At 34.9% G+C, this 15,177-nt stretch overlaps 2 protein-coding genes across 5 annotated transcripts; both read right to left on the bottom strand.

The window, feature by feature from the left end:
- Nucleotides 1-209: 209 nt before the first annotated feature.
- On the bottom strand, nucleotides 210-3,805 carry LOC104898560 (uncharacterized). The gene is made up of 4 exons (XM_010685654.4): nucleotides 3,378-3,805; nucleotides 1,791-2,049; nucleotides 1,012-1,206; nucleotides 210-836 (listed from the first exon to the last, which is right to left on the bottom strand). Exons 1-4 carry the CDS (start codon nucleotides 3,470-3,472, stop codon nucleotides 441-443), a joined length of 945 nt encoding a protein of 314 aa, XP_010683956.1. The 5' UTR covers nucleotides 3,473-3,805; the 3' UTR covers nucleotides 210-440.
- A 2,520-nt stretch (nucleotides 3,806-6,325) lies between these two features.
- Nucleotides 6,326-15,086, bottom strand: LOC104898558 (hypothetical protein). Of its 4 annotated transcripts, XM_010685652.4 has the most exons (18): nucleotides 14,808-15,081; nucleotides 13,336-13,453; nucleotides 13,049-13,233; nucleotides 12,848-12,955; nucleotides 12,463-12,527; nucleotides 11,093-11,198; nucleotides 10,866-10,949; nucleotides 10,447-10,593; nucleotides 10,221-10,349; nucleotides 9,062-9,129; nucleotides 8,780-8,813; nucleotides 8,621-8,705; nucleotides 8,453-8,520; nucleotides 8,257-8,370; nucleotides 7,786-7,821; nucleotides 7,583-7,669; nucleotides 6,894-6,985; nucleotides 6,326-6,514 (listed from the first exon to the last, which is right to left on the bottom strand). In XM_010685652.4, the coding sequence occupies exons 1-18, from the start codon at nucleotides 14,958-14,960 to the stop codon at nucleotides 6,418-6,420; spliced, it is 1,776 nt and encodes a 591-aa protein (XP_010683954.2). In that variant the 5' UTR covers nucleotides 14,961-15,081; the 3' UTR covers nucleotides 6,326-6,417. The 4 variants fall into 4 exon arrangements, 1 of the variants encoding a protein (XP_010683954.2); XR_007276425.2 differs by lacking the exon at nucleotides 6,326-6,514 and having other exon boundaries at nucleotides 6,959-6,985; nucleotides 8,265-8,370; nucleotides 14,808-15,085; XR_007276427.2 differs by lacking the exons at nucleotides 6,326-6,514; nucleotides 6,894-6,985; nucleotides 7,583-7,669; nucleotides 7,786-7,821; nucleotides 8,780-8,813 and having other exon boundaries at nucleotides 8,299-8,370; nucleotides 14,808-15,085.
- Between the last annotated feature and the right edge of the window lie 91 nt (nucleotides 15,087-15,177).

Raw genomic sequence — 15,177 nt, 5'->3', positions numbered from 1 at the left:
CTGAACTTATCTTATTTTATCTAAATTTATTTTTCAAAATAAGTTGAACATATATAGCCTACATGTGTCGCTTTGATTTTTATACTTATATAGGTTTGGTACATAATTGAAGGAGGCAGTAGAGTGCAATGGTAATTGGCTAATTTAAGCATGCATAATTTTTGAGTAAAAGTTGTAAAACTATATATTGAATGACCCTCATATTTTACATATCATTGAGTTAAAACACAACGAAATGAATCTAAAGGAATTAACAGAGCTAAATCTAATCATCATTTTGAATTTAATAACCATCTCTATAAATTGACCGGACTAATCGTTTTCTTTTTACAATTACAAAGCAAAAACATTATTTGATCTTCTAACATGATAAGGTAGTTTTTATCATAAAAACTACCATTAATAAACACAAAAAAATGTAACATATGTGACAAAGTTTTTCAAAAATTTATCTCACGTCTTTCAGCAAAAAATTTCCCACTAGCTGGTTGTCCAGGTAGTAGTGCAAGCCACACACCAGTATCAGCTGCATCTTCCACAGAAATATTTCCATTCCAACCTGTCATTGCTGTTTTAACCCATCCTGGGCAAAAACAATTCATACATATTTTTTCACCCTCGGGTCTATCTGATAACTTTCTTGCCAAATATCTCGTGTAACAATTTATAGCAAGTTTTGACACTGAGTAGTCAGTGAATGTTTGAGGCCATCCACCAGATGTCCAACTACCATCTTTAGTTTGTTCTACGAAGGTTTTTAAAGTATCGTCAATTAGTTCCTCTGACAACAATTCTTCATTAGATAGTTGTTCCCTCAATGTATCATCCACAATCCTCTGAAAAAATTGTGAAAATTTTGTAAGTAATATGACACAACCATGATTGGGAAGTGTTGAAAATAAAATGGTATCGAAAAAATATGAACAATGAAATAAACAATGAATAAATTAAAATTTTCGTCTTGATATTTGGTTAGCAAAAAATGAACGAGAACTAGAATTATTAACTTACATTTTTTTTGCCATTTAATCTGCCTAGCCTTGAGCTAATATTAACAATACGAGCACCTGATGCCGAAGGCCTCATCAAAGGGATCATAGCTTCGATTACATTTTTGGTGCCATAATAATTTGTTCTAATAACTTGCTCTGCATGCTCAACAGAATTCTCTGATCCAACATTGAAGTTAACACCTGCATTGTTTACCTGGTTTTTTTTAAAACAATTTAGAGCACATGGTTATCAATAGTTTATATGCATTAATGTAACATATTTTTAGGTGTTTCCATGTACAAGTACTGGAGTAGAGCTAAATATATCAGAGACTATTATAATCAGATTTCCTCAACCTTTTTGGAATTTCACAGCACATAATGCACCATAGCTCAACCTTTAGAATTTCACAACACATAATTATGCACAATACCCCAACCTTTTTAAAGTTTCATGGAGTACCCTTAAACTTACCGTAAGTCCGTAATGCACGTATAATGCCCTCTATTTTGACTATGCATAATAAATAATTTCATTTACTTTTGTATTTAGTGGAGTTAATTTAATTTATAAATATACCCCATAAGAGTTAAATTATCTATAAGCTAAAATTATATTTACTAGATTACAAAAAGTAAATGAAATTAACGACGTCTAAATAACAGTGAGAATATCACGCATTATAATTTACTTCTGTATATTTAAGGACAATGTGTGGAACTTTAAAAAGGTTAATATATAACGTATAAAGAAACATATGGGTATAACATAGAATAATAAAAAATTATTAGTCTTACCAAAATATCTAGGCCACCATGAGTCTCTTGAATCCATTCGGTGAAATTCTCAATAGATTGAGGGTCGACAATATCTAATTGATGAAACTCCACTAACAATCCAACTTCTTGTAAGACCTTCACGGCCTCAATACCTACCTCGGTATCTCTTGAGGTAAGTACAACTGTCATCCCATGATTAGCAAGTTGTTTGGTGATCTCAAACCCAATTCCTCTATTACCACCTGTTACTACTGCAATCGTTTCAGCGGTCCACCACCTAATATATCGATAAACAAAACATTAAATCCCCAAAAAATATAAGGAGTCTCGTAAAATATTTTAGACATTTGATTAAAAAATTATCCAAATCTACCTATATCATTTTGATTAGAGTCTCTAAGAGTACTATATTTTGATAAGACTGCATAATAACACAAGTTTTGTGGTCATGAAGTGAAGATTTAGACATGCATGATTCATCACAACTAGAGATGGCAATAGACAATGCTCGGATCATTTTATTCACTAATGTGTGAGATTATATCTTATACCATTATAAATGACCTTGAAAAATCACTTTTTATGATAGTTGTAGTAGTATGTGAAATATTAACTTGAACCAATTAGCCATCTTCCATTACTAATAAAGATAAAATCTTAATTTTATGGGACAATCACCAAACTGAAATCTTCAACAACAAAGAAACAACGATAAATCAATTTGATACACATTTGTAGAATTGTAATTAAAAAGTATATGTAGCTTAGATTGTATCTATTTTTTTGTTACTCATCTAACAAATACAATCAAAATTTTAATTAAACATTATGGTGAAAGCTAAACATACGATTGATAGTTATTTGAAAAGAACAATACTCTCATATAAGAGATTAAAGGATCGGAGACATCATACATCCAAAAAAAATTCATATAATAATTCAAATTTGCTCAAATTATTTGGTTTTATGTTTTAAGATATGAAATTATCATTTTAGGATAATGGGATGTAACCGTGAGTTTTTTTTATTTGTTTACCAGTTTCTCAATCTAATAATTATGGGGTGCATGTTATCTTGTCTTTAAATACCTTTTCTTTTTTCTCGCAAACATCAACATGACATTGTAGATTAGTTGGTTAGTGACTTTGTACATCAAATGCTCCTCATTTTCAAATATTTTCTAACCGTCACAATTTAAATATTTAAGGTCAATCGATATATCGAATAACACTATGAAATTATCGCAAAAAATTGATTCTAGAAAAAACATAGTAATCTTTCATACCTAAAAAGTTAATATTACATAAAATTTTGATGAGTTATGACAACTATATATCTTTCATACATAAATTTTGGATAATGTACAAAACAAAGAATCACAACGGACTCCATCCAAAATGCAGCCTTGAGTTGCAAAATACATGTTACCTTTATCCACAAGAACCATTATATAATTATATTGTTATATCTATTCTAATATATACACAAGAAAAACAAGAACATAAACATCTATATATTTTATAACAATCATGTTCATTTCGTAAACAATAATTAAATCTAAAACAATAGATTAATACATAAAAATATTTAGGAGCATAGATATACCGTCGATGGTCTGAATAAGGAATGGTGCGAAGCAGAGAAATCTCTTGAAGTCTCTTTTCACGACGCTCTTTTGAGCGATCTTTTCCTCCCACCATTATTCTTATTATTCTTTCCAATGCAACAACCAGAGATAATTATGTTTATTAGAAACAAAGGAAACTAAGAGAGAGGGAGAAGGAAAGAAAGAAGAGAGAGAAATTGGTAAGGAAAATGGAGAAGAGTGTCAAAGCGAGTTTGTAGGATCTTATATTTCTCTTTAAAGTTATAGCAAAAATAATCCTTTATTTATGGTTGCTTTTCCTTTTCCTCTATATGTAACACATGTTATCAAACATACCTTGACCAAAACATTTTTTTAAATAAGGAGATCAATATTTTTAATCTTTAGTTATATCGTATTCATTTCTTTCACTATTCACATATTTTATTTTGACTATTTTGTAAGAAATGAAAATATAATCATGTCACGTGATCTTGTTAGTTTGTCCTTGTAAATTTTTTCAAATTATCATACTTTTATAATTTTATGTACTTATGTAGCTAAAGATATATTGATACTCAGAATTGTCCGTTAATAAACATATAAAGTAAAATCATTAGACCCCTAAAAAAAAAGTAAAATCATTAGAACTAAAAAATGGAGGCAGCATCAAAGGTGTTAAATAATGCCCAAATGAATCATTTACATATATGAATCCTAGGAATTATGTTAGCAAATACAATTTGTTAGGTTCTTCCACGCGACTTTTTTTTTTTTTTTTGCTCTTCTAAAATCAAGATTCAAAAATACAAAATTCTCTCTATTCTCTCTTTTATATAATGAAAATTAGTATTGTATGTTTTGAGAAAGATCATGTTTGTCATAATGAAATGGTTCAATATCTTTGGTTCAACTTCAATCTTATTTGATAACAATATGGATGTTAAAATATAAGGAAAACATTATGCAAAAGATTGAAACAATTGTCAAAAAAAATAATTTGATAAACGACTATTTCACCAAATACCTTTGACAAAAAAATTTATTCACCAAATACCCCCACTTTTTTCAAAATTCACCAGATACCCCCGATCTTTAAAAAAATTACTCAAAATACCCTTTTGACTAACGAATGTTAGTGCTCCATTAACTAATTAACCCTAAAAAACCCTAAATAAACCTAACTAAACCTAACTAAATCCTAAACTCTCCTTAACCCAACCCTACCCCCAAACCCTAGACCCACCAGCCCACCACCCAACCCCTGCCCCAGCAGCTCCAACCCCTCCCTGGCAACCCCCAGGCAGACCCTCTTTCCCGGCAGCCCCCTTCCCCTCGCCTCCCTCGCGCCTCCCCTTCCACGTCCCTCGCGCCTCCCTCACGCAGCCCCACCTCCCCCTCCCTCACTCTCGCCGGTGCACTTGTCCCCCTCCCCCTCTCTCACTCTCGCCGGTGCACTTGTCCCCCTCTCCCTTCCACATTCCCTTCCAATCGAAGATCCACCAATGGTAGATAATTTGCCATTGTTGAAAATTGTTACTGAGTTCGAAGGGATAGGGCGGCTCGGGATTCGCGATATTCCGGCAAGGGAGGGGGAGCGATGAGTTCGAAGGGGTAGGGGGATTCGAGCTGTGGGTGGTAGGGAGGTGCGGGCTGGGGTGTTGGGGGGTGCAGGCTGAGGGTGGTTAGGTATGGTGGGGGATTTGCGTGGGTATAGGGAGGGGTTACATGGGGCGGCGACGGGAGTGGGGGAGGGTCTACGTGGTTGTTGCGGGGGAGGGAGGCTGGTCGGGGGGGGGGGGGTGGTGGAGTTGGGGTTGGGTGGGGGCCTGGTGGGGTGGTGGTGGGGGAAGCTGGGGCTGCGTTAGGGTTTTTAGGGTTAGTTAGGATTTTTAGAGTTATTAGGGGTAAGTTAAGGTCTTCTAGAGTTAATTAAGGTTTTTTAGGGTTAATTAACGTTAATGACTAACGGAGTTAACCGCCGTTAGTCATTAAAGGCATCTGGTGAAGGTTTTTTTAAAGTTAGGGGTATCTGGTGAATTTTGAAAAAAGTGGGGGTATTTGGTGAATAAATTTTTTTGTCAGGGGTATTTGGTGAAATAACCGTTTATTATATCATAATCATGCGAAAAAGAAAATAGAATGTAAGATATCTAAGGCCTTGTTTGGTTGAGCTTTTTTGGAGTTTGGAAACAGATTCGATAATTTGAATCCATTACTCCTTGTTTGGTTTGGATAGTGGGTTAACCATTACCCTTACTTGAGGGTAACCCAAACGCCTAAAATGTTACCCTCCAAATTAGAGGAGTAACAAGATCCTTTCTACTCCCTTACAAATGATTCCTTTCTATTGTTGAACCAAACACCCAATAAAAGAAACAATTATTGTTACCATTTCTCCCCCATACTTGATTTAATTCTCTTTCCATTCTTCTATTTAAACCAAACATCCCCTATATATGTTTCCTTTAAAATTCCTAACCCCGTTTTATAAAAAAGAAATCCCAAAACGCCAATAAGTAACATCGGTGACAAAAAGGGTTCAAAATCCTCTATTGATTCTTTGAAGTCATATTTCAGTATACACTACAAAACTAAATGGATCAATTTCATCTTGAAGAATGAAGAGAGGGGGAGGGGGAATTATAAATCTCTTATCTATTAGTTGTAAAGAGTTGGTCTTATAAAGATCACCTACTTTTAATTTAAAATTAGGTTCGATTTAATTTATTTTGTGACTAGTTTATTCTATTCAGTAATGTTATTCTTTAATCTGACTAGTTTAATCCGTTCCGTAAGACTACCGAGTTATTATTTGAAATTGTCTATTGCAGTTCGAGAATCAAGAAAACAAAGAAAAAAGAAGAGAAGGGATGACTAGAATAGTGTTGGGTTAAAGTGGAATGAAAGGGGATTGTTTATTGAGTTTGTTTAATTTTACCGCCGAATAATTTGTGTAACATCAAAGTTTAGGTAAAACTTGAAATTAGTCATTGGAATTTCTGAAAATCACAATAAGGAAGCATTGAGTTCTGGTAATTAATTCAACAATTTCTTGTTTCACAGTCTGTAGTCTAAACCGGCTCCGTATTTCCAAGCATCGAGATATCGCTTCCATTGAAACTTCATCTTCGGAGGGAATGTATTTATTGAAGGCCTAACACAAATGATCAACATGATACAATTAAAATAACAAATTTAAGTATTTCCTTCGTTTTTTTTTTTACTTACAACACTTTTTTTTTTTCTATCAACTCCAAAGCAAAATTTAGGTAAGATAGCGGTAGAGAGAAAAAAAAAAAAAGTCTCATGTGATTGGAGAGAGATAGAGAGAAAGAAAAAACTAAAGTAGAAAGTGTTGCAAGTAATTAATTATTTCCCATTTAGTAAAGTGTTGCAAGTTTTTTTTTAAAAAAACGCAGGAAGTAGATGAAATATGATTAATAATGGCCACCATTGGCCTATACTTTGTATGATATAATGAAATAGTATGTAACAACTGATAGAATGAGTACTAGGTAAAGAATTATAACTACCTGATTAAAGGATCTACAAAAGTTGAGAGGAATGTATAATAACCGAGCATGACGAAATGGCCTGACCAATCAATTAGCACCGGAACTCCGACCTGAAAGCAGCAAGTAATCCAAATCTTTTGGAATATGAAACTGGCAAATGATAACAACATTTATGCTATAAATGTGATCATGATTCATATGCAAAGTATGTATTACACTAGAAATTTTGATAGAGGGTTCACAAAGCAAAGTAAGGAGCTTTAAGGCAAAAACAGCAATGCATGAGCTTCGAATAACTGGGCAGATCTGATCACATGCCTACAAGAATTATATCAGGTCCTCCAGCTTTTTATTCGACTTTTCAATGTTTCTAACATCATACATCTTCCACTTCATAATACTCGCTACACTTTCAAGTTTCACATTACTTGCTACACTTCCTTTTTGGGCAATAAACTCTCCCTATCTCTCTCCTCCCACATGGGTCCCTTTTCTTTTTACTCTCTACCTCTCTCTTCTCCGAAAATTGCATAGGAGTCTGTGAATATGAAACGGAGGGAGTATAATTTTTTCGCTAATGGTAGATCGACAAGCAACCTTTAATTTTCCACCAAGATAACTCCTTACATACAGACAATGGGATGTTCTATCTAAATCTGTTGTCAAGTTTGATAGCTCAAGGAATAGGGATATTACTCATAGTTTACCTGCTTGAATATGGAAGGAATGATGCCAGGTTTAGTAAGCATGACCAACCCCAATGTTTTGACTAGAGGTCCAAATTGAATTACATCCTGCTCAATAAGAACATGAACATCATAAAAAATGACTAATAAGTTATATGCAGCTAAGGAAATTAGAACACATGCAGACTGCAGAGGGATATTGAAAAAACAAGAAAGGCAGTAACCTGAAGAAACGGTCTTAAAACAGGATCACCCAGCTTCTGTAGAATTTGTCCAATGTCAAGATAGCAGAAAATAAATCTTATTTGATGTAGTATGTAGAAGGAAAAAGAAAAGGAAAAAACTGATATGATATGATCCAAACTTTCACACATCTTCTCAATATAATCCCGCCTTTTGAGTATTTAGAACTAGACCAAGTTTTTTCTTGGTGGACCATCTTAAAACAATTGTGGTAATTTTTTTTTTTTTTGAGGGGAAAAACAATTGTGGTAATAGTTAGTCTTTGTCTAGCCTCTTTGGGTCTGTTATATATGCAAAGATAACAATTCGGAATATTATGAGAAGGTCCCCTAAAATCTTGCGAATATTTTTTGAGAAGACAAGTGCATGTTGGGATTATTCCTATAAATTTTTCCAAAAAAAAAGGAAGAAGAAAATGGCTGGATCATTCCCAAGAAACCTGCAAGCTTTACCTCCATACTTTGGAAATTGGCATGGAGTAGCTCATTAATAAAAGAAGGTGATACATCAGGCTGTTGCTTTGCTGACATCGCTCTTTGAAACAGCCAAGAAGCACTAAGATTGGGCTGAAAATAAATATTTGACTTAGATTATGCTAAGAAAAACAAATTTAAGTCAAAATCTATCATAGTGTAGATTACCACCAACCAGATATGGATTCAGCAAAGACAGGCTGTTCGAGTCCAGAAATTTGCCATCAATTGCTTCATAAATTCCTAGTGAAGTTTAAATAAGTCAAGTATCACACTTATTAAGAAAAGCTGCCAGGATTTTCATGCTTCAATGATCAAACAGTAGTTTCCAGTGGAGATATACCAGAAGATAATCTCTCAAGATGCCTGGTCAAGCTTCCGAAACCGCCAAAGGAAACTGGCGATTGAATACCACTAGCATCACCAAACTGCAGAATATAATTTAGCAACGTTGGCCACCATATAATCTATGGAAGGGTTTTGAGTTACAAATGTGAAACACCTGTAGAATACGGTTATACGCAGCTGGTAGTGGACTGCCATATTGCAAAACCAGAGGAGGGAAAAAGAGAAAAAGAGGAGTGTAAGACTAGCAATATAATCATTTATAACAGGTGTGCAAGAATTTTCAGTTAATTATCCATGTTGAATGATCTGATTCTGTCTGAAACTAGACTGAGTTCCAGACTATAATTATACTCATGAAGATAGATTACAGCAAGTGAAATGTGTACTTGCAAAAAATTTACTGAAATGAAACAGCTTACTAGCATCTTTAAGTTACCTGTCACGATAAGTAGGGAAAATGCCATATACAACTCTCATAATCTTGAGATCATCCAAGGTAACTCCCTATTTGACAAGAAACAGACCATCATTCATTACAATCATGCACGTGTGCAACTAAGAAAAGTCGGAAACTTCTCAATATTGGCGTATTAGAATGCATTCAGGTAGTTAGGGAAGAAGCATGACCTCAAAAATAACACAGGCAGATGAATTATAAATTTGCAGACAGAGAAAACAAATCTAGGATGAGAATGGTTCAGAGAAGAGAAAGAAAAGCAGAAAAAAAAAACAAGTCATTATAAATCAGAAAATCTGTCAACAGCTGAAACACTCTAACACTAACTGCCATGTGACAGGCATGGCATGTTCCAAATCAGTCATAATAATGACTTGCTTCATCTCGAAATACATGTCACTGTTTCCATTTTTGGTCTTCGCAATATTTACGCTTTGCCTAAAACTGTATTTGATTAGGGGGAAAACATCTCCAGGAAAATGATCCATGTATTGATCAGTGATAGTGATAGAGTATAGATATATTCCAGGGGCCTCAACCAGAAGCTTAAGCTGATGGCATGTCAAGGGACCAGCTCAACCAAAAGCTTAAGCTGATGGTTGAGGCCCCTGGAATATATCTATATCAGATAGACTAAAAACAGCCTATAGGTCAATTTGGGGTTAGATAGAACATATATTTTCATCTATTACTGCAGAAGCAGTGGAAAGACAGCTCATTGGCCATGTACTGGTTGCCAGGAAGGGTGTTGCTGTGTTGATCAGGTATTAGGAAAAAGAAAGGTATAGTTTCAAAGTTTGCTGATAAAAGCAAAGAATTGGAAGGGAAGATGAGAACTGCATTAAAAAAGGGAGTGGCACCAACCATAGATTCAAATTTATAAAGTCCAGTGAGGAGAAAAAAAAGCATATACTAGGTCAACATTACTATAATTTAGAAGACCAAGTGAAGTAGGATTTTTAATCCTTCAACAAGGATACAAAATCATACAGACTAATTGACCAAGAATATCATCAAGACGGAAAACTACGAGGCAAAATCAACATCCAGAAAGGAACAGCGAGTTAAAATAGCAAAGTGGAAAGTTGAAAGAGATATCATAAAAAATGTCAATGACGAGAGGATATCTTCAGTTAACCTGGTAGTTTGGCATCAATTCCCAGTAACTTTCTAACAAGTCTTCCAGGGTAGGACATCCTGGCTGAGGTTCCATATAGGTAAACATGTAAGTTGTCCGATCCATGGGACCAGAACCAGCTGGAAATGCCTGCATAATTCGAAGAAAGTTTGACCGAGTTTGCAGGAAAAATATTATTAGCTGACAAAATGTTAATATCTTTACTATCATTTTCAAGGGATTGTACCTCCCAAAATAGTTGGACATCTGACTGACCAACTTTTTGTACTGCTGAACTGCTGTAAATAACATCACTTGTAGTGTTATTCTTAAAGCCGTGTGCGCAAGAACCAACAACAAGACAAACACCATCCGGCTTCCTTCCCTGCCTTATCTGTAAAACAAAATGTAAGCCACTCTATCAATTAGAAAGGCCCTTGAAGAATTTTTCTTCTGAAAAAATGAGCTTCTGATCTTTCTTGTTTTGGTCCTACTTCTAGCTTCAAAATAGGATGGTTTATGTAAGATATCCACCAAGCTTCTCATGCACAAGACACGATAATAAACGCTTTGCCCATTTGGGAAATTAAGACACAAAGGATATTAACGCTGCATAAAGCAGTCGTGTCCTAGAATCGTGAAATATAAGGGACGCAAAAGACTGACCTGTCTTGTGATAGGAGAAAAATTTCCCATAGCATCAATAATCAGGCGTGAGGATAAAATCTTCTCTTCAGATACCTGCAAAACCTACATTGCCAGGAACCCCGACAGTGAATGACTAATAGCTGCGTAGAGCATGAATATGAGACTATGAGAGTGTCCTCTTTGCTTGCTCAGTAGTGAAGGTGACAGAACAAAGGTCAGATTATGCTGAGATCTATTGAGCTTACCACTGAATCATCATACACACATATGTTAGAAACATTATAACCCTCCAAGATTATGCCACCAAGGGACCTGAAGCGTTCCTTCATTATCTCGATCAACTTAGCTGGCCTGCATTTTGTTGGGGTTGGGGAACAAGAGTGGTCATATGAGATGTACGAAGTAAAGAACATTCTCTTCTAATACCAGATCCATATTCTTTTTTATTGGGACAATAACATGTAAAATTTTCAAGCTAACACAAACTGTCTGCAGATGCAACACCTTAGAAATAGGAAATAGTGATCAGAAAAATCATAAGAAGAAAAAGAGAACTATTATAGTCCACTGCTATTATCACGATATGTTTTTGGATGGCGTGTTATTTTGTATTCACTGTAACAGAATTAGCTGTTAGTCCTGTTACTGAATAATCTAAAACCCAAGCCTTGATTCAATTATTCAATCTATAATGCTTTAGTCTGTAACTTTATACATCCTCCGGTTTTTTTTATCACTGAATTGACAATTTCGCTATATATGTGGCACCCTTGGCCGATAATATAGACTAATATATAAGAAGAAAATTTGGCATGTAAGATGATGTGGATTCATCTAAATGTATATTTTCATAATATCGATTTTTGAAGTATTTACTAATAAAAATTTAGAGATACTAATGGTAAAAGCTATGTGTTGGTAAGCATGAAAGTCAAATTGTAGCGATTTAAAACACAAAGTATTACATAGCACTTAGGTAAGGACAGATTCTTGATTCCCTTCTTGAACTGTTGTTTGATTATTATACATTCATGCAACAAAGGCAGGGGACTATTTGGATAGTGTGTTACTGAAAGCCTGAAACTGTGGTTATTTTTACAATAACTATTTTTAGTGGATCAATGTTTCTGCTATAGTATTGACTAGTCACCACTCATCAATAAGGTAGGTGTTAATTTGCTCATGGATGTTAGTGTTCTTTATTATTGATATGGTTTATGGCATAACCGCATTGCATGATCCTCAGATCCTGGGTGGGAATACGAGTTCTCTAACAATATTACATGTTTACAGTTATATTCTACAGATGATTTTGTACAGCATCCTTTTGCAAATCATGGATGAGATGAAGAGGTATATGCAATGTACTTCTATGTAATGAGCATTCTAGAATGGGGACGAGCACAGAAGCATAGCACACTCATAAATCAACATACTAAATTGGCTAGATAGTTCGTGATACAATAAGACTCGTTACATACTCTGTAACTTATTATGTTTGAGATAATTAGACACTCATGATTAGTTTCCCAATTCTCACGTATTCACAAAGAGTTTTTTTTCCCTATTATGGCAAGCATCACATATTCTAACACAATAAGTAGGTCTAACTTACGAAATCCCAATGTTAAGAATGTCCTCTACCCAAATTTCACCCTTCTCTTCGAATCCACATCTGTTCTGCAGAATCGATCAAGCCAATGGGAAGAAAACATAAGAGCAATGTCAAGATAATGGTATAACAAGTTCACAGCTAGCCAATTATGAGCCATTTGACAGGGAACTGCTAAATGCATACTTCGTTGCTAACAGTATCATTCAGAAAAGAATTGATGCAGCTTTGGACTATATATCCTACAACTAGATCCACCCCCTAGAAATTCCCTTTAAGACATGAAAATCAAAATATCTAAAGCTTTAAGTCCATATAATTATAAGAAATGGTTTCCATGGAATACAATGTTTTACTATAAAAATTAGATTGCAAAAATAGAACTCACAGGATTAAATTCTGCAGCTATAAATTGTTCAAAAGTATCTTCATCGAAAATGCCAACTTTTACAAGTTCCACCAGCTCTTTCCTTGAAATGTTCCATTCTTGTTCCCTCTGATCACAAAATTAAAATGTAAATGTAGTCTTGAAGGGAAAACAAAAATGCTCGTTTCTTAGCACTAGCTCAGTCAAAATTATGTACTATACCCCTTTCAGTAGATTTCTTTCCACGATCCCGACCTTCAGGCCTTTGGCACACAATGCAGTGGCAATGAAAATTCCCAAAGTACCTCCACACACCACTACATCAAAATCTTCCACTGTCATTCCAGAAGATTCGCTACGCTTAAAAGCACCACGAGCACTCGTAACTACCTGTGGTGGTATAGTTACTGCAATAATATCAAACTTGACACGCTTATTAATCCTCTTCAATGATATGACATTATGTAAATCTTAATGTAGAACATAAACTGTAAGTACAAAACTATCACCTGTTTCAGCAGAGCAAATGTTAGTCCATAATTGGTCCAGCCTCTTTAAAGCATTATATGAATTTGCCCCTCCAGCACCACCAACTTCTGTTCCAACTGATATGCTTTCCATTATCCTCTGAAAAAACCCATAAACCTTTTTACTTTGTAGCTTACCACAAGATATATCTAAAAAGCTTCATTTCTTCATATTCCCTCACTCCGGAATTAGTTGTCACGTTGTCCCAACCCGTCAGAATTGAGGATATAACATGATCTTACAAAAAGCCACTTTATTATATTGTTGGTTCATTTTGTATTATTATAACCTAATGTGGCATATTCTGTTTATATTTTATCAGAGTTTATGCAGGCTCCTAAAGTTGTTCATTGGGAGGCTGCTCTGCGAGTCGTGAGATATTTGAAGAAAAAAAATCCAAAACATGGAGTATGATTTCGTTCTGATAGTAATCTCCGCCTTGAAGGGTGGTGTGATTCTGATTGGTCTAGTTGTCCTATTACTTGGAGATCCTGAGTGGGTGGTTTGCATTGTTGAGATATTATCTTGGAAGACTAAAAAGCACGCCTTGAAGGGTGTTGTGATTGTGATTGGGCTGTTTTTCCTATTACTCGATATCCGTGAGTGGGTGGTTTGTATTGTTAGGATATTCTCTAGGAAGACTAAAAAACAACCTACAATGTCTCGATCGTTTGCAGAGGCAGTATTGTTCGTTCTATGGCTGCTATAATTTGTGAATTAAAGTGGTTAAAGCAGCTACCATGTGATCTTGGAGTTCAGCATCTACAGGAATGTGATTATATTGTGATAGTCAATCTGCATTATATATTGCCAAGAATCAGGTATGTCATGAACGTATTAAATATATTGAGGTTGACTGTCATTTTGCTCGTGATGCTATGACTGAAGATTAGTGAGTCCGTCATATGTTCCTACTAAGTTTTAGTTGGCAGATATTTTTACTAAAGCATCACTTGGTAGGACTCAATTTGAATTAAGTTGGGTGTTCGCAATTTGCACGCTCCGACATGAGGGTGGTAAGACTATATATAACATATATTAGGATTAGATCAATATGATTGTTATTCATAATCTGTGATAAAGTAGAACTCTCGACTCAGATTATAGAAATATATTATGATGAATAAGAAAAGTGACAGAAATTGAACATAACTTAACATTAGCCTTAACCTATGTTACTTCAACACCTTCATCTACCTCAAGAATCACGTGTCATGGCGTATCCTATTCGACATGATACTTTACTTGGATATTCATTTCAAACTAAAAATTTGACTTTTTTTACAAAATAGCCGTGTCGGACACATGAAAACTCGTATCCGAGTAGACACCTAATGTGTGTCGAGTAACAAGTTTACAAGGGCCTTACAACTGCATATATCAAAATCCGAGATAATAATAATAATAAAACAACATAAACATAACGAAGAAACATTGAGAATTGTTGGATTACTTGAGTCCGAGTAGGAGATGATTGGGAGCACATAATGGTAGACGGACGAGTAATTCCTCCTCCTCCTCCATTGGGTTTTCTGAGTAAAGAGGAGTGAGAAAGAGAAACGCCATTGATGGGGTGCTGCCATTGCAAATGCTGAAATTTGAGCATCGTTATTCGTTACATCCACACAGATTTTGTTGCTGTAATGTAGTCCCTACTACTACTAGAAGCTGTTTTTATGTGTCAAATCTTTATTTAGCAGCTCTACTAGAATAAGCTGATACTTCATCCTACTGGATTTTCAAATTAGTATAACAGAAACTTAAGTGTTTCATATATTGACACGTCATTGGTTCTTTAGCGGTTGAGAATTGGGTATAGTTAA

The sequence above is a fragment of the Beta vulgaris genome, chromosome 7 (genome assembly GCF_026745355.1).
Source record: "Beta vulgaris subsp. vulgaris cultivar EL10 chromosome 7, EL10.2, whole genome shotgun sequence".
NCBI classification, from domain to species: domain Eukaryota; kingdom Viridiplantae; phylum Streptophyta; class Magnoliopsida; order Caryophyllales; family Amaranthaceae; genus Beta; species Beta vulgaris.
This window is presented reverse-complemented; position numbering and strand designations above follow the sequence as displayed.

Bases quoted from the DNA above. Each gene is read 5' to 3' on its own strand.
- LOC104898560 (XM_010685654.4), bottom strand. From the start codon at position 3,472: ATGGTGGGAGGAAAAGATCGCTCAAAAGAGCGTCGTGAAAAGAGACTT. The intron at 2,050-3,377 runs GTATATCTATGC...TCGATATATTAG, and splicing joins CCTTATTCAGACCATCGACG to GTGGTGGACCGCTGAAACGA. The intron at 1,207-1,790 runs GTAAGACTAATA...AAAAAAAACCAG, and splicing joins ATGGTGGCCTAGATATTTTG to GTAAACAATGCAGGTGTTAA.
- LOC104898558 (XM_010685652.4), bottom strand. From the start codon at position 14,960: ATGCTCAAATTTCAGCATTTGCAATGGCAGCACCCCATCAATGGCGTT. The intron at 10,950-11,092 runs GTAAGCTCAATA...CTGGCAATGTAG, and splicing joins GTGTGTATGATGATTCAGTG to GTTTTGCAGGTATCTGAAGA. The intron at 8,706-8,779 runs GTGTTTCACATT...TATATTCTGCAG, and splicing joins CGTATAACCGTATTCTACAG to TTTGGTGATGCTAGTGGTAT.